The sequence below is a fragment of the Pyrenophora tritici-repentis genome, chromosome 3, assembly GCF_003171515.1.
Source record: "Pyrenophora tritici-repentis strain M4 chromosome 3, whole genome shotgun sequence".
NCBI classification, from domain to species: Eukaryota; Fungi; Ascomycota; class Dothideomycetes; order Pleosporales; family Pleosporaceae; genus Pyrenophora; species Pyrenophora tritici-repentis.
In genome coordinates this window covers 539,077-555,945 of record NC_089392.1, presented here as the reverse complement: position 1 = coordinate 555,945, position 16,869 = coordinate 539,077, and the positions used below count along the sequence as shown (strand labels likewise).

Below are 16,869 nucleotides of genomic sequence, written 5' to 3'. Positions count from 1 at the left end.
GCTACAATATGATGGTTTTGGAGGAAAAGGATAGGAGACTTGGGTATACTCCCTTCTTATCTCCCCTCCAGCCTCCAGCCTTCGTCCCCTCTGCATGCTTTCTTTTTCTCGCCTTCACTCGCTTCGACGTCGAAAGCTGCGCCTCTTTCGATGCAGGACTTGTCGAACACGGAAAACACGGAGTGGGAGAAACTGCAGAAACGAGCGAATCGTGAGGGTTGAGGCGTATGGAATTGTCGGTTGGGATAATACGAAGGGAAGGTGTATGTTGAGCTGGAGTCTTTCCAGTAATGTATGTTGGAGAGGTGGATTTTGAGTTTTCTAAAACACAAAGGAAGGAGGGTAGGCTTTGGTCTGGCTGATAGCTGAGGGGGTGAATGTCATCCCCAGGAAAATATCTGAGATACTGGTACTGTGGTGGATTGGCAGCATAGATGAAATGAGACATTAAATGCAACCAATGTACGTTTTGAATTCATCCATGTTTGCCAAAATGGAACAAGTCCATGACCAGTACTGGAAAGACAGAAAGATATGTATCTATAACTTCACACCACTCTGTCTCCCCAACACCTCATCTCTCCGCCTAACATCTACATCCCTCGGCCCCTCCTTCTTGAACTTTGTCGTAACAACCCACTCCCTCAGCCCCCTCCTATCCTGACCCTGCTCCTCCACCTCCTTGCCCGGCCTATCCAGCGCCAATACCGCAGTGTGCTTGTCTACACCCCCAACCCCATCCTGGCCACTTTGCCCATACTCGCCTTTGCCCAAAACGAGGGGCAAGATACACGCTTCTGCAAAGGAAACCTCTGGCGTACCATCATACACACGTGGTTTCTCTAGGAACTCGATACACCTGTCGCGCTCGGCCTGGAGTCCGGAAAGTGATGGTGTAGGTGACGAGGGGGACGTGACGCTGGCAGCAAGATAAGGAGATAACAGCAAAGTAAGGATAAACTGCGGCGGGAAGAGGATAATCCTATTCTGGCGCGCCAGATCAATCCATTTGTTTGGAGGAAGAAATCGTGCTGCGGTGTGTTCGATACCACCATCATGCGTCGGCTTCGGAATCACAATCTCATCCTCCTGTTCCAAGCCCGCTAATGGCGGGGTGCCCTTGGGAGCAGCGCGTTTGGTAGGCGACGTGGATCCGAGGGGGAGGAAGTAGATGTACATTTGCGTTGTAAAGCGTTTGGGCACGTTACCAGGTGTTACCCAGCGTGTAAAGGGAATCAAAGCATCCGTGTCGGGCACAGCGCCCCAAGTCTCTAGTAAGTCTCTAAACTTGATTTTGCCGCTGTGCACATCTTTTCGGCCTTGTTCACGTTCCTCGTCGCTTATCTCGGTGAACAGCTTTCCCGTCTTCTTGCTTTTGGCAAGTAGGATGCCGCATTCTTCAAAGGTCTCGCGCACGGCTGCCATGCGGTATGCGGGTCCATCTCGATGTCTGGCTGGGTCGTTTACATCTGGTATCTCGCCATCGTGTGTCTTGGACAGAGCGCCGCCGGGGAAGACGTGTGCAGAGGCAAAGCTGGAGGCCTTGGAGACGCGATGGAGGAGGAGGATCTGGTTTGTGGGCGATATCAAGAGTACACTGGTACTTGATTAGTGTGCGGTGATGCGGATTCATGACACAATGGCATACCTCGCGCTCGGCCGTGGGACTGCTGGGGTCTTCAGGGGCGTCTTGGACGGCTTATGATCTGCGGGCATAGACATGTTGCGCGTTTGAAAGCTGTTCCTAACAACCAGCTTGCCTCGAAGATGCGACCTTGTTGGCGATGTAAAAGCAGGTCGCGGTCGATACTGGTCGTACTGAAGACGCGAGAAGGAGCGTGTAGATAGATTGAAAAGTCGTGGAAGGTGCAAGTTAATAGGTTTGGATTCAGCCAAGAGAAGAAGCTTCCTTCGACACGGCTTTGGCATGGTTAGCCACCAATTGAGGCAGCAGTAGCAAAGCGCGCGTCATGACCGGCAACGTGTAGAAGGGATGGGTTGCGGCGCGGGGAGATGCCGAGGCTACAAAGCAGCCCACCCACTACACTGACGTCGTTACCTGGGCAGGCAAGGCTCGAAAGACATCAACAACTTTCGGCAGCATCTCTCATCACTCCAAGATTGCAGAAGATACATAGTGTACAACAAATGTGAACAGTGTTCGTGGTATCATTGCTTTTGGCCTATCCGTTGCTCCATAATCGTACCCGCGTGTCACATGTCTAAGAATGAGGGAAGAAATAATCCCACAACTAACGCCCTACCAATGCATTTCGTACACCACTTGTAACAGCCACCTATGAGTAGAGCTTCTTGTCAAAGCTGTGTAGGCCATGCACGTTACCCTCGGCCTGTGCGCTGGCAGTTCGGAGCTCAAATCGCACATTGCCGTTGTCAACACCCTCGTGGAGTTCAGCGAGGCTCTTGATGCCAATGTCCTGCAGCGAATGTTGAACACCAGCCATCAAGTAAGGAACGAACTTGGTGATGGAGCCACGGTCTTGGACAGACCCGGAAACACCCTGGGCAACCAAGACACGGTCACCTTCAGAGAAGTAGCGCGCAGTACCAGCGTTGCTGGCCTTGGAGTCAGCGGCACCGCCACCAGCCTTCTTGTCTTCCATGGCGGCGATACTGCCCATACCACGGTAGGCCTTGACAAGCTGACCATCACGGCTAACAAAGTACTCTCCAGGCGACTCAGTGGTACCAGCCAAAAGACCACCCATCATGACAGCTGATGCGCCCATGGCAAGACCCTTGACGATGTGACCGACATTTTGGATACCACCATCCGCAATGCATGGTACGCCAAAGCGCTTGGCAAAAGATGTGACGTTGTATACCGAGGTGGCTTGCGGCCGTCCAACAGCCATAACCTCCTGGGTAATGCAGGCGCTTCCGCTACCCATACCAATACGGAGACCATCAGTGCCAGCTGCGATGAGAGCAGCAGCCTGCTCGCGAGTGACTACGTTTCCAGCAATCACGTCGAGCTGAGAGTATGTCTGCTTGATGTACTTGATCATCTCAATCTGGTACATGCTGTTGCCCTGACTGCTGTCGAGAACGACAATGTCAAGACCAGCATCCACGAGCTTTTGCAGACGGATCTTGTCTTCTGGTCGGGTACCGATGGCAGCTGCGGCAATCAGCTGCTTCGAGTGGGGGAGCTTAGATGCAAGCGGGAAGTTCAAGTTCTTCATCAAGTCAGATCGCGACAGGAGCGCAATCAAGTTGAAGCTCTCATCAACAATGGGAAGCTTTCCCTTCTTGGACTTGTTGAGGATATCGTTGGCCTCCTTGAGCTCCACACCGTGGCGGGCAGTAACGAGGTCGGTCGACATGACGGCGGTGACTGGGTCTTCGAGCTTGTCGTGGAACTGAATGTCTCTGGGTGTGATGATACCGACGAGCTTGGATCGGAGAGTACCGTTTTCTTTGCAAACTGTTAGCATATGATCTCCAAAAGCCTATGCGAAACAGAGCAATAGTGAGCATGTCAGGGGTATTTTTTCCACAGCACGACGGAATCGTTGCGGATGAACGAAAGTTAAAAATAAAAGGTAATCATCACAATGCGAGTATGGGGTAAGATTTGAGGCGGACTTACCAGTGACAGGGAAACCTCCGAATCCCCACCTCTCCTTGAGCGCCTTGGCCTCTCCAACAGTGGTAGTAGGAGAGATGACAACCGGGTCGAGAATGAAGCCGTTCTCGAAGCGCTTGACCTTGCGCACCATCTCGGCCTGGTCATCCTGAGAGCAGTTATGGTGAATCACACCGAGACCTCCAAGAAGCGCAATGTGAATCGCCATGTTGTGCTCGGTGACGGTGTCCATGGGCGAGGAGACGAAGGGTGTCTTGAGGGAGATGCGCTTCGTGATTGGGGTATCAAGGGCGACTTCGGCGGCAGGGAAGCCTATGGCATGTTAGGATGCTGTACGAATGCCTATCGCACAACCGAAGCCATAGAAGACCATGTGCAGTACTGGAAGTCTGTACGGTTTACTGCCGACGCAGTATTCCCGTCATGACGTATCCCAGCTTAGAAAATGACATGCGGCAAATGCGAGGACAACGCACCGATGTACCCGGGAAGCATGAGGAAGTCATTGTAGGTAAGACCACCGTTCTTCTTGGAGTCGATGAGCGTCTTGACGTCAATGCCATCGCGCTCTGGGTACTCATTCTTGAGAATCTCAAGAGCCTTGGTGTGGTCCAGGGCGTCTGAAGCCGTGTTTGTCATGGCGTCGCCGTTGGAAATGGGCATTGTAAAAGAAAGGGTATAAGTAAGGGGTATCACTGAAGAAACAGACCGTGGTTCTTTGAAAAAGACACTGGCCGGGGAAAGTTGCGAGCTTTCCCAAGAGAAAAAAGCGAAAAAGTTCAGTCGGGCCAGAAAGAATTTCAGTGGGCTCGGGCGCCAAGGATTACGTATCAGGTGACCCCGCCTTTTAGCGTGTCCACAGCCGCGTCGAAAGCGGTAATGTTTGTGGTGATGGGAAAGACGAGAGTCAGCGGACGCCAGTGCGCCTACATTTGACGTTATCCAAGGGGTACGCTAACATCGAGTCGGGTGCGGCAGTCGACCGTGCAAAGGGTGGTGTTGCAGATGACCGCGGCGGTAAAGTGCGGTACTTGTCGCCCTACAGTCTGCCCATAGTCATTGCGACGATACATGTACGAACAGCTGGGAGAGAGTCTGCAAGCCGGGTGATGGCATGCACGTGATGCGATGCTAGGGGTCATTGGGACTGCACGGTGCACACGTCCCCGCGGTCCGGCGGCGTGGTCAACAACAAGAAAAAGCAAGGGCAGAAACATCAGCAAGACATCAAAGGCTCCGATGCAGATGCACGTAACGTGAGGCGAGGCGGCAGACGGGAGATTTTCGTGGCGTGGCGTGGGGCTGGTAAGGCGGTGGGCTGGCAGGTGTGGCGTTCTGAATCCACGTTACATCGTTGACTCGACAACAGCACTTCCAGCCCGAAGTAAACACGAGCTAAAGCTTTGGACAGCACAAGTCCGCGCTCAATTTCGACGCCGCCGTCTTTCATCTAGTATACCCAATTTCGCTTTCCTCATTACTTTCTTTGCCCGTGCAGAGACAGGTCGCGCGCTTGGTCGCAGGGCTCTGGATTGTCGCTTGGTCCCAATCGAAATCGACATCCTTGTTTTCACGGCAGGCGCACCCATACCTATCTCTTGTAATTATCGTGGGCCTCCATGACGGTCGACTGAGCCTCCACCAACACGCCCGCCTACCCGCTGTTCTTTGTTCTGTACGACACATGCTGCCACGGTTGCGCTCGCCATGAGTTACCTGACTACACCCCGGACAAGATTGGGACATCCATCGACAGCGCCTTCCCCGCTGCGCCAGACCTCGACAGCCTCCAACGGCTCGTCCAACGGCTCCGCCCAATATCCCCCGAGCCGGTCGAGCACGCAGTCTAGCAATGCGTCGGGTGGATTTGCGTCGTTGGGCGGACATCGCCGCGGCCTGAGTGAGGCCACGGCACTCTCGCGGCCGCGCTCAGAAGACTACTTTGGATCGGGAGATGCTGACCCCGGCGACACGTACTCTAGCATGCGAAAGGCGCTGCGACCACTTCAGCAGACCCCTTCGAACCCGCCCTCGCCCGAAAAGATCTACCGGTCCCCAACCGCCTCAAACCCGCCTTCGCCCGAGAAGCTATCCCGACCGCCCACTTTCTCGAGCCCGCCGTCGCCTGAAAAGATATCACGGACGCCGACTTTCTCAAGTCCGCCGTCGCCCGAAAAATTATCACGACCGCCAACATTCTCGAATCCACCGTCCCCGGAAAAGCTTTTGCGGCCTTCCACAGCCAGCCCGACCCGCGCCAGTAACCATATGCGATCGCATAGTATCGAGAACATCTATTCCCCGTTCGATGGGTCCACCATCTCCCCGCCATCGAAACCGCGCCCACTATCATTAGCAGTGTCCCGAAATGACTCTGTACGCGCGCCAACTCGAGATCACTCGTCACGACCCTTGTCAACTCATCTGGAACGACCGGAACTTAAGAGCTTCCAAAAATCGTCTACGCTGCATCTACGTACCCTGTCCAAGTTCGCCGAGGCGGGAAACGATGAGGACTTCGCCATTAAGTCGCCGGAGCAGCAGGTTGTGGGTCTCAATGGGCGGAGGAGGCTACAGAGGACCGATGCTGATCGGGGGAAGAAGGTGGCATCTACGTGGTCGAATCGGAACTGGATGGACCAACAACGGCAGTTTCTGCAAGCGTACGAATATCTTTGTCATATCGGAGAAGCAAAGGAGTGGATGGAGGACATCATCGAGACCGATCTTCCGCCTGTGGTAGAACTGGAAGAGGCATTACGGAACGGTGTTACTCTGGCCGAGATTGTGCAGGCTATCAAAGGGCAGCCACTGCGCATTTTCCGCGACCCCAAGTTGCAGTACCGACATTCGAACAACTACGCGCATTTCTTCAAGTTCTTGGGTGAAGTCGAATTGCCCGATTTGTTTCGCTTTGAGCTGGTTGATCTATACGAGAAGAAGAATGTGCCAAAAGTCATCTACTGTATACACGCCTTGTCGTGGCTATTGTTCCGAAAAGGCATTGTAGATTTCCGTATCGGTAACTTGGTTGGTAAACTCCAATTCGAAGACCACGAGCTGGAGGCTACACAGAAGGGCTTGGACAAATCTGGCGTTAGTATGCCCAACTTCTCCGGCATGCATACAAACTTTCAGGTCGAGCCGGAACCTGAGCCGGAGCCGGTGGAGTCGGAGGAAGATCGCGTCGATCGCGAACTAGCCGAGAATGAAGATACCATACTAGATTTACAGGCACAGATACGGGGTGCACTAGTAAGAATACGCCTTGGAATGCTGATGCAGGAGCTCTGGGACCATGAGCACCTCATAGTCGATCTACAAGCGCGCATTCGCGGCGACTGGGCCCGGCAAATTTCCCAGTACCGTATGGACATGCGACGGTTTGCCGTCACCCTGCAAGGTGCTGCCAGGGGGTTCCTACTTCGGTCTAAGCTACGGGGTGAAGAGCAGTATTGGCATGACAAGGAATACCAAGTCTTGAAGGTGCAGAATCTCTTCCGTGGACGCAAGGCCAGGGCGCAAGTTCAGTACACAAAGTCGAAAATCGAGCAACACGAGCATGGTATACGGCAGTTCCAAGCGGCGATCCGAGGAGCATTGGAACGAATGCGTGTATGCGACCGATACGAACAAACTCGCGACACTGAACCCTCTGTCGTAAACGTTCAAGCTATGATTCGCGGTGCCCTTCTTCGACTCCACGTAGATCGGGAGTGGGCCGAGCTACAACAATACGAAGCTCACATTGTGCAGCTACAAGCCATGTCACGAGCAATGCTTGTCCGCCAATCCATGCACACTGAACAAGAAAGTCTCCGTCCGATTGAAACCATGGTCACGTCTCTCCAATCCGCTATACGGGCAATGCGTCTCCGCAAATCCCTGCGTACGGAGCAGGAAGGCCTCGGCCAAAGCGAAGCCATGATCACTCAATTACAGTCTGCTGCACGAGCCCTACTGATTCGCAAGACGATGCGTACAGAGCAAGAAGGTCTTCGTCAAAACGAATCCATGGTCACTCTTCTACAATCTGTCGCGCGAGGTCTCCTCGCTAGAAGTAAGAATACCGCAATGCAGGAGAAGCTGGTAAGCACCAATGTCAATTGGTCTGGTCTTCAGTCTCAAGTTCGTGCCAATGTGTTGAGGAGCTCTGTCAAGATGATTCAAGAGGCACTTCAAGCTGAAGTTCCTCAAATCACCGATCTACAAGCCGTTGCAAGAGGAGGAAAGATGCGTTCTGAAGTCGCTGATATCCTTGCCCAACTAGACGGCCAAGAAGGCGCCATTCTTTCTCTACAATCAGTCATTCGTGGTTTCCTTTCACGACAAAGGCACTTTTCTGATCTCAAAGCACTCCAGGCACAGAACACCACTATACTTGATTTTCAATCAGGTTGCCGGGCATTCGTGGTACGCCAACGCACGTACGATACGCTGTGCGAGCTCAACGCACAGGAACCTGAAATCATCGACTTCCAGTCTATCGCACGGGGTATGCTCCTCCGGATGCACATTGGTCTGCAGCTCGGTCAGGTAGAGGAGCACGAGGAAGCCATCGTGGAGCTACAAACCATGGCGCGTGGTTTGATCATCCGACAGAAGTTTGCCGAAAAGCAGCAGTTCTACAAGGAGAACATGGAGAAGGTCATCAAAGTACAGAGCTTCATCCGTGGACGACAACAGGGTGAGGCCTACAAGAGCTTGACAAGCGGAACCAACCCTCCTGTCTCGACAGTCAAGAATTTTGTACATCTCCTCAACGATAACGACATCGACTTTGATGAAGAGATTGGTAAGTTGTTTCTTGTGATTTCAGACGGCCCCCAGCTAACGTAATTCCAGAGTTTGAGCGGCTGCGCAAAACGGTTGTACAGCATGTACGACAAAACGAACTCGCCGAGCAGTACGTCGATCAACTCGACATCAAGATTGCGCTGCTTGTAAAGAACAAGATTACTCTTGATGAAGTCGTCAAGCATCAAAAGCATTTTGGTGGCAATGTCGGAACTCTACTCAGCAGCAAAGACATCTCATCAAAGGACCCCTTCGATCTCAAAGCCCTCAACAAGAACTCTCGTCGGAAGCTCGAACAGTACCAGGAGCTCTTCTTTGTTTTGCAAACCCAGCCGCAATATCTGGCACGACTTTTCAGGCGGGTTCGCGAACAAGGTCTGGCCGATGGTGATACTAAGCGCATTGAACAGCTGACTATGAGTCTGTTTGGTTTGGCTCAGAAGCGCAGGGAAGAGTACTGGCTACTAAAGCTCCTGACACGGTCTTTGAAAGAGGAGATTGAGGGATGCGCGTCGCTGCACGAGTATCTTCGCGGAAACTTCTTCTGGACCAAGCTGTTCGCCAACTACGTTCGGTCTCCAAGGGACCGGAAGTTCCTCAAGGAGGTCCTTGGAACAGTTATCCGCGAAAACATTATCGAGAACGAGCACCTAGATCTGGAGAGCGACCCCATGCAAATCTACCGCTCAGCAATCAACAACGAGGAGCTGCGAACTGGTCAACGGAGTCGTCGTGACCCTAACGTTTCGCGTGACGTAGCTCTGAAGGACCCCGAAACGCGTGGAACCTTCATTCACAACCTACAAGACTTGCGAGATGTTGCTGACCAGTACTTCACCACGTTCGAGGAGGTCCTTCATCGCATGCCGTACGGCGTACGATACATTGCACAGCAAATGTTCGAGGAGCTCCGGGCAAAGTTCCCTTACGAGCCACAAGAGCAGCTGCTGCAAATAACAGGTCACTGGGCGTGGAAGTCATACATCCAGCCTGCTCTGTTACAACCCCAGCACTGGGGTGTGGTAGACCGCGGGTTGTCACCAGTCATGAACAGGAACCTTGGAGCCGTCGGTAAGGTGCTGAGTCAGATCGCGGTTGGTAAGCTGTTTGGTGGTGAAGACATCTATCTACAACCTCTTAACAGCTACATCACCGAGGCCATTGATCGTCTGCAAGACATCTGGTCGAACATGATCAACGTTCGTCCTGCAGAAGCTCAGTTCGAGATTGACGAGTTCAACGATCTCTTCGCCAGGACAAAGCCAACTCTCTACATCAAGCTTGCCGATGTCTTTGCCATCCACAACCTTGTCATCGACGATCTATCGAGCCTTTGCCCTTCGCAAGACGATCCCCTTCGTGAGGTCATCCGTGAGCTTGGTAGCGCTAAGAACAACGAGAATGAGTTGTTGCATGTTAGCGCTAGCGAAATCACCCTGACTCTGAACCCCAAGTACCACGAGCAAGAGGGTAAGCACTCTTATTCTACTTTACTGGCTTTTGCTAACATGTCTAGATCCCGATGCTGCGATCAAGTCTCTCTTCATGGAGACCAAGCGTTACGTCCTCTACATCATCCGTGTCCAGACGGGCGCGAACCTTACAGAAATCATGTGCAAGCCCGTCACCCCCGAGGACGAAGACCGCTGGGACGCGCTTGTCCGCGAAGAAATAATTGCACAACGGAAAGACCGAACACGGAAACAAAACAATGTAGTCCGCTCTTCCGCCGCCTCAACCTACACGACCGACATGGGCTCCAACTCTGTGCTCGATCTCGACTACCCCACACTCAAGCAGTACTGTCTTGAGAACATGGTGCAGCTCCAACGCGCAGGCCGCATCACCCACACCAACAACTACCAAGATCTACTCAACGCCATCGCCCTCGACATCCGCACCAAGCACCGAAGACGCATACAGCGCGCCAGGGAATTGGAAGGCGTGCGCACCACGCTCGCAGCGCTAGACGAGAAGGCGCATTTCCTCGAATCCCAACTCAAATCCTACAACGACTACATCGAGCAAGCCATGGTAACCCTGCAATCGAAAAAGGGAAAAAAGAAATTCCTCCTCCCCTTCACCCGCCAGTACAACCACCAGCGCGAGCTCAAAAACTCTGGTCGCGAATACCGCTTCGGCTCCTTCAAGTACTCGGCCCGCAACCTGGCTGAAAAGGGCATCCTCATCTCGTGGTCTGGCTACCACGAGCGCCAGTGGGATCGCCTCGATATGACTATCTCAAGCAACCAGACTGGTATCTTTGAGATTCAGGGCTCCCAAGGGTCCATGATGATTCCTGGTGCGTTTGCTGAGGTCCCGCTTGATGGGCTGCTGCAGGCTCAGTTCGATAATCACCAATTTATGAATTTGTTTGGTGAGGGCGCGAGGGGTGCCGCCGCGGGTGAGGGCGTCGCGAGGGTTAATGTTAATTTGTTCTTGCATTTGATTTTCAAGAAGTTTTACCGCGATGAGTAGGTTCGAGGTAGGTGGGGTAGGGTGGTGGAGATGGGCACATGATGTTTGGGATGATGACAGATATGCGGTTTCGCTACAATAGGGCGCTGGGGCTGGGGTTACGCGGTGTTTTTGCATGTATACCTTTTTCGGGTTTTTGCTGGGGTTTTTTTTGGCTGTTGATTGGTGGCCTGCTTGGGGTGTTGTTGGGCTTTTTTGCTTTCACAACTTCCCTCTCCCCACACCCTTTTTTTGGTCATGCGGTCTACGAGACAACCATGATGATGATTCTTGTCGCCTTTTCTTTTTTGACGAAGAAAACGACGAAGACGACTGGCATTCTTCTCTTCTCTTTTTCTTTCTCTTCTTCTCTCAATACCTTTTTATATCTCACGCTTTGTGTTGCTGCTCTTTGACGAAATGGCATATATATCCCCCTGCGGCACATAAAATATAAATCTCAATATACTTATATACATACATGACTTGCACCCACATCCTCCATCAATCTCCCCATCCAACGCACTATCACTCCTCCCCAACCCTAAAAACATACTTAACCGCACTCGCCTTCCCCTCCTTCAGATTCCTCAACCCCGTCTCCACACCCCCCAACCCACCCGGCACCACCTCGTACGGATGCGGCACAAACCAGCCCTCCTGCAACCCCCTCGCTAGATACCTAAACATAACAAACGCAAAATCCGCATCCCCGCCATGCGCCTCGCCCACACTCGTAACCCGCATCTTGACACTTTCCGGAATACCCTCGTACTGTTTTCCGGGAAGCACCAACACAAGCTGACCCTCCGGCTCAAGCACTTGCACGATATTAGTATACGACCCATGTTCACTCACAGCGTCGTAGGCGTGGTGTAATTTGCTCCCAGCAAGCGCGGTCTGGATACCAGAAACGACAGCCGCGTCGCCGTCGCGGTAATCGACGATTGTGTCGCCGGCGGCGTGATCGATGAGGGATTCTACAAAGGGGATGCCGCGGCCGGCGACGGCGATGATGGGGTGGATGCCTGCGCGGCGGGCGAGTTTGATGGTGAATGCGCCGACGGCGCTGGCGCCGCCGTAGACGAGTAATGGCGTCGGCGTCTTTTCTTTCTCTGGCGTTGATGTTGCAGCACTCCACGGATCAGGCAGACCCATGCGTTGGTGTAGACCGATAGCCGCTGTCATGGCGGCGAGGGGGATGGTGGCAGCGGCTTCAAAGGAGACGGACGCCGGGATGTGGAATGTGGTGTGGGCGTGGCCGACGGCGTATTCGGCAAACGAACCACCTGGGGTGAGCATCTTGTGGAAGGAGGCGACGCGGTCACCCGGCTTGAATTCGTAGACGTTTGCGCCGACGGTGTGAATGTAGCCTGCGATGTCGTCGCCCGAGTTTGTGTTGGGTGCCATGTTGTAGGCGGGGATTTTCCTGGGGCGTGAGGTTAGATGGGGGTTGACTCTTGGATGAGATTATTCATTTTATTGTTCTAGGGGGAGATCGTGAGGTTCGACTGTAGAACGTACCAGTCCTTGGGGTTACTACCGCTGACTATGACCTTAATGACGACTTGGTCGGGTCCTGGTGTGGGCATTGGCACATCTTTGATAGTGACCGTTAGGTCCTGTGCAACCTGTGCTTCCTTCATCTTGTCGTCTATAACAAATATCTCTTTCTGCAGCCTCGATTGATATTGCTGTAGGTCCCGTGATCTGAATTGACTGTAGATAGTTGAGTAATGACGTCTTCAAGGGACTAGTAGTAGTAGCAAGACGTCGGGGAACGGCGACATCTTTATACGCAAACACCAGGTCCTTTTCTTCGCCCTATTTCCTCTTTTCCTTCGTCCATTCATTCGTCCGGAGTATTCCCGGACTCTATCACACCACGACAGGCGTTGATGGGCATGTATTAACAATCAATGACGCATGTGGGGTAGAGGGGTGGAGTGTTGGTTAGTCGATGAGGAGTACCAAGTCCGGCCATATGGCCGAGATTGGCCGATTCCGTGCCTTCGTATCCAATCCTTCACGGTCGCCCCAGGGTATATCATTTGAGAAATCATAGGTAACGTGTCATATCGAAGAAAAAATGAGGAAATCGAAATTTCAGCAGAAAAGAAGACGATATCTGATCATGACTTGAAAATATGCTGTAAAACACAAGGAGTATACAACGTATCAAAAATTCGCGACGAAGAGACGAAGTCTCTCAACGCAGCGCGAAGCCAAAAACAACAAAACAACTCTAATCACTGCCATGGGCAGAACATTAATCCAAACGCCGTCCCATACAATCATTAATGCTTATAGGGAGTAACATCCATGGGCTTGATAGACATTGCAAAGACCCTGTGTAACGCGACAACCCGTTGAGTGGAATCGAGAAAAGACGTGACAGCAAGAAGAGAAAGATGCTAAAAACCCCAACGGTGTCTTCTCCAATCTCCTGAGGTTGGGCGTCAGCAAGAGTGGTCAATCAACGCCAGACACTCTTAGAGTTGGGCATTAGACTACCTCTTTGCGACGAATTGCTAATAACGCGCACATGCGCACGTGTATTCGAACCGAGTGGTGCTTCCCGTGGTCGATCGTCACCAACGTTGGCCATGGTGGTGCGCCTTACGGCAGCCTTCATGATGGGTTGGACCCGCGGGCTGAGTACGCTATTCTTCCAGTCAGTATCGTGGTTTGATTTGACCATGCGACGTGCCGCACCCGCCGAAAGAAGAGAGTTCTCATTAGGCGGACTACCAACGGTTGCCGCTGTTGGACTGCGCCGCCGTTGAGCACGGTTGATGGGCACTGAACCCCCATTTGTTGATGAACGCCTCTTCATAGCATGCCCAATCTGGCGGGCATCTGCAGCTGTCCACTTCTCTTCTTCGGAACTGGAGTGGCCACTGTTGCCCTCTGGAACATGTTCTGAAGAGGCAGTTTCTACATTACTCAACGCCGAGGTACGCGTATTGCTGGCGATTTCGCGCAGCGGAGACGCGTTATCAGAGTCTGAGGTGTATGAGGTGTTGACACGGGAACCAGGTGAGCCATCCGAGCGTTTCGAGAGGGCGCCAAGTGCGAATCTTGACGAACCCTTGAGGTCGACAGAGGCCTTTGGTGGTGTGGGTATGGGTGAAGAGCCACCCGAGTCATATGTCGGTACAGGAATACCCGTGGAAAACATTGGTGGTGGCCTAACTGGCTTTGCGGGCGAGCTTTGAATGGGTTCAGGCGTCTTTTGGAACTCGGCAAGGGTTCCGTTCTCCGTGTCGTCCCTCCAGCGTACTCCGCGCTTGGTCTTGGATGGCGACTTCTTCCTTGCTGGCGAGAACTGAACACCCTTCTTCACCGCTATTCCTAGGATCTTCTTTCGACGCGGCGATGCTTTCACAGGTGACGCAGTAAGGTGCGATGCGTCGGCTAGTGTTGGCAGAGCCAATGGCCTCATCGGAGATGGGGCCATGATGTTTACAGGCTTCCTCCGCTTTGGTGTGCCCCTGGAGCTTGGCTGGAAGAATTCAGTTACCGGTAAACCGCCATCTGGCCGAATAGCCTGTGAAGTCGCATTTGTGCACGAGTTCATGATCTTGGTGATGAGCTTCCGTGCAGCATCAACTGCCTCGGTCTCATCCATCTGAGTGATCTGGCTGAGGATTGTGACTGTCTCAATGTGCGCCTGGACAAGCACCTGGACAATCGCCGCGTCACCTCCTCTTTCTTGATCCAACAAAGCATTGAGAAGTTCGCGGTCGGCGTTTGACTTGAGCAGCTCATACTCTCTTGTCAAATTGGCAGCATCATGACCATCTGTGTTACCGTCAATTTCCGCTAGCGCCCTCAATCCAACTTGCAACGCAGTGTCCATCTTGCTGGTCCAGACGGTACGTTCCAATCGTCGGTGGCAATGTTGGCGCGTCTGCTCGAGCTCTGCCGAAATGCCGACTGCAGTGTCTCGCATCGCCGTAATTTGTGGTGGCATCTCCTCGTGTTCCCGAACGTCCTTAACGTTGTCGAATGCGGCAATCCAAGATGAAATGAGTGAAATACGCTTCTCCGCTTGCTTCAGGGTCTTGGACATATTCATCCGCTCCTTGCGGTCGGGCTCCGAATCAGCGTAAGCTTGGCGTAAGCGTATCACAGCATCCCGGAGAACACCATCCTTCTTTTCACTCTGCTTCTGGAACTTGACGAATGCGCTGCCCTCGAAATCCTTCTGCTTCTTCATCAGCTCCTCAATCAAGTGGCGTTGCTCGTCAATCTTGACAAGGTAGTCCTTGACGTGGCGGTTGACATTGTACACATTCTTGGTGACCTTGGTCTGGATGTTCTTTGCGCGGTTGGCATATCGCAGCGTGTTCTGGGTTTCGTCGAAATGTGCGCTGGACGGACTAACGCAAACAATCATGACGGTCCGACAATTGCCTCCGAGCGAGAACTTGAGCAGTCGTGTAAGTTTGGAGTTACGGTACGGAATGTGGTTTCGTTTCCGGGGGTCGCACAAAGCGTTGATACAACTACCCAAGGCGAGGAGGGACTTGTTGATGTTGGCACCTTCCGTCAGACGCTCTCCACGGTTCTTTGTAGCACTTGCTCGCTCACTTCCTGCCAAATCGATGATACTGAGGGTAGCCATGGTGTGGGGTTCGTTGACGGAAGCGTTGCGATCTTTAGAGGAGACATTAATTTGGAGCACAGCGTGTGATCGTGACGAGGTTGCGTTCGCTTCCGTGGGAGACATGGTTCGGTATTCGTTGCCACGGACAATCATATCCATGACTTCCTGGACCTGCTCATTGTTAGTTTCTCTAGAGGCCACGTTTGCTACCCACTCACGTTCTGTGGTCGATGGCTAGAAAGGCCAGCGACTGAGACGGCCTGGTTTGCATCCTCGCGCAGCATAAGAGCCTGCTTACTCCCGCCTTCTACTAGCAAATCGCGAATCGTCTCATTGTAAATCTCTAGGTAGGAAAGCGTGATCTCGGTGACCTTTTCCTCCTGTACTTCTTGAATCTTTTCGAACAATTCCTGCATTGTCAAGAAGATGATTCCGGGCTGTTGCGATGTACCCCTGTGACGAGTCAGTCTGGCGCAGAGGCTTGAGTGATGTATTGGAACCTACGTGATGGTATGCGTCTTTCCACAACCTGTAGCACCATATGCAAAGACGGTTGCATTGTAGCCGTCCAGCACGCTGTCCAGCAGAGGCTTGGTGGTGGCTTCGTATACATCGGCTTGTGAAGTTGTGTCGTCAAAGACGCGGTCGAATGCAAAAGTGACGTCTTTTGCTCGCTTTCCCTGGGGCCCTATTGTCGATCGTCCAAACCTTTGAACGGCATTATCTTCAGGAGGGTCAAAAATCCTAGCGTCATGTCAGCCTCTAATACTCGAGACGGTATCCCAGTACCCTTACAAGCATTTCTCGTCCATGACCTTGATGACAGGTCGAATGCCCTTGTGTATCTTTGGGGCCGGCAGCCCCGCCAGAGAGCCATCGCCGAGGAACAGAGTTGGGTCGTCATTCCGCGTCACCTGCGCCGCCTCTCGGATTGTAAAAGGGCGGACTCGTACGGTGACGGAGATGGACGACGCGCCCGCGGCGGCCATGATTGCGCCCTAGAATTAAGAAAATGATTGTCGGGTGCAGAGTGCAGCTGAAGAGCGTAGTGGAAAGAGCGGCAAAGGAGTGTGTGTTGTGGTGCGGTCTGTTGTGCTCAATGACGACGAGCCACCTCGTAACTTCTGTTGTTGCACGCACGGCTACACAGTAAACAGACAGGGATCTAAAAGCGGAAACCGCGACCCTGGTGCCAAGACCCTGATGTTTATCTCCATAATTTCCGACGTGGCGGCCCTGAATGGTCTCGTGGCCTCTGATTTCACTGGTCGGGCGCGCTGATCCGAACATCACCACACCACAATATTCAAGGTTTGAACCACGGATTGGGAGATGCGCATCTCATTTAGACAAATCCTAACTATCAAAAAGCATGGAAAAAGCAGAACCAAGT

General features: G+C 52.8%; 5 protein-coding genes across 5 annotated transcripts; 1 reads left to right on the top strand and 4 right to left on the bottom strand.

The window, feature by feature from the left end:
• Nucleotides 1-540: 540 nt before the first annotated feature.
• PtrM4_076000 (NUDIX domain containing protein) lies at nucleotides 541-1,722 on the bottom strand (the record flags this gene model as incomplete). The annotated part of the gene is made up of 2 exons (XM_001940567.1): nucleotides 541-1,597; nucleotides 1,649-1,722. 2 exons carry the CDS (start codon nucleotides 1,720-1,722, stop codon nucleotides 541-543), a joined length of 1,131 nt encoding a protein of 376 aa, XP_001940602.1.
• Nucleotides 1,723-2,297: 575 nt separating this feature from the next.
• Nucleotides 2,298-4,273, bottom strand: PtrM4_075990 (GuaB, IMP dehydrogenase-GMP reductase; the record flags this gene model as incomplete). The annotated part of the gene is made up of 3 exons (XM_001940566.2): nucleotides 2,298-3,439; nucleotides 3,614-3,922; nucleotides 4,087-4,273. 3 exons carry the CDS (start codon nucleotides 4,271-4,273, stop codon nucleotides 2,298-2,300), a joined length of 1,638 nt encoding a protein of 545 aa, XP_001940601.1.
• A 1,044-nt stretch (nucleotides 4,274-5,317) lies between these two features.
• Nucleotides 5,318-10,885, top strand: PtrM4_075980 (ras GTPase activating protein; the record flags this gene model as incomplete). Its single annotated transcript, XM_066106210.1, has 3 exons — nucleotides 5,318-8,405; nucleotides 8,456-9,877; nucleotides 9,924-10,885. The coding sequence occupies 3 exons, from the start codon at nucleotides 5,318-5,320 to the stop codon at nucleotides 10,883-10,885; spliced, it is 5,472 nt and encodes a 1,823-aa protein (XP_065963148.1).
• Nucleotides 10,886-11,392: 507 nt separating this feature from the next.
• On the bottom strand, nucleotides 11,393-12,510 carry PtrM4_075970 (Qor, NADPH:quinone reductase and related Zn-dependent oxidoreductase; the record flags this gene model as incomplete). Its single annotated transcript, XM_001940564.2, has 2 exons — nucleotides 11,393-12,293; nucleotides 12,389-12,510. The coding sequence occupies 2 exons, from the start codon at nucleotides 12,508-12,510 to the stop codon at nucleotides 11,393-11,395; spliced, it is 1,023 nt and encodes a 340-aa protein (XP_001940599.2).
• Nucleotides 12,511-13,340: 830 nt separating this feature from the next.
• PtrM4_075960 (KIP1, Kinesin protein) lies at nucleotides 13,341-16,465 on the bottom strand (the record flags this gene model as incomplete). Its single annotated transcript, XM_066106209.1, has 4 exons — nucleotides 13,341-15,647; nucleotides 15,695-15,929; nucleotides 15,981-16,220; nucleotides 16,272-16,465. 4 exons carry the CDS (start codon nucleotides 16,463-16,465, stop codon nucleotides 13,341-13,343), a joined length of 2,976 nt encoding a protein of 991 aa, XP_065963147.1.
• Between the last annotated feature and the right edge of the window lie 404 nt (nucleotides 16,466-16,869).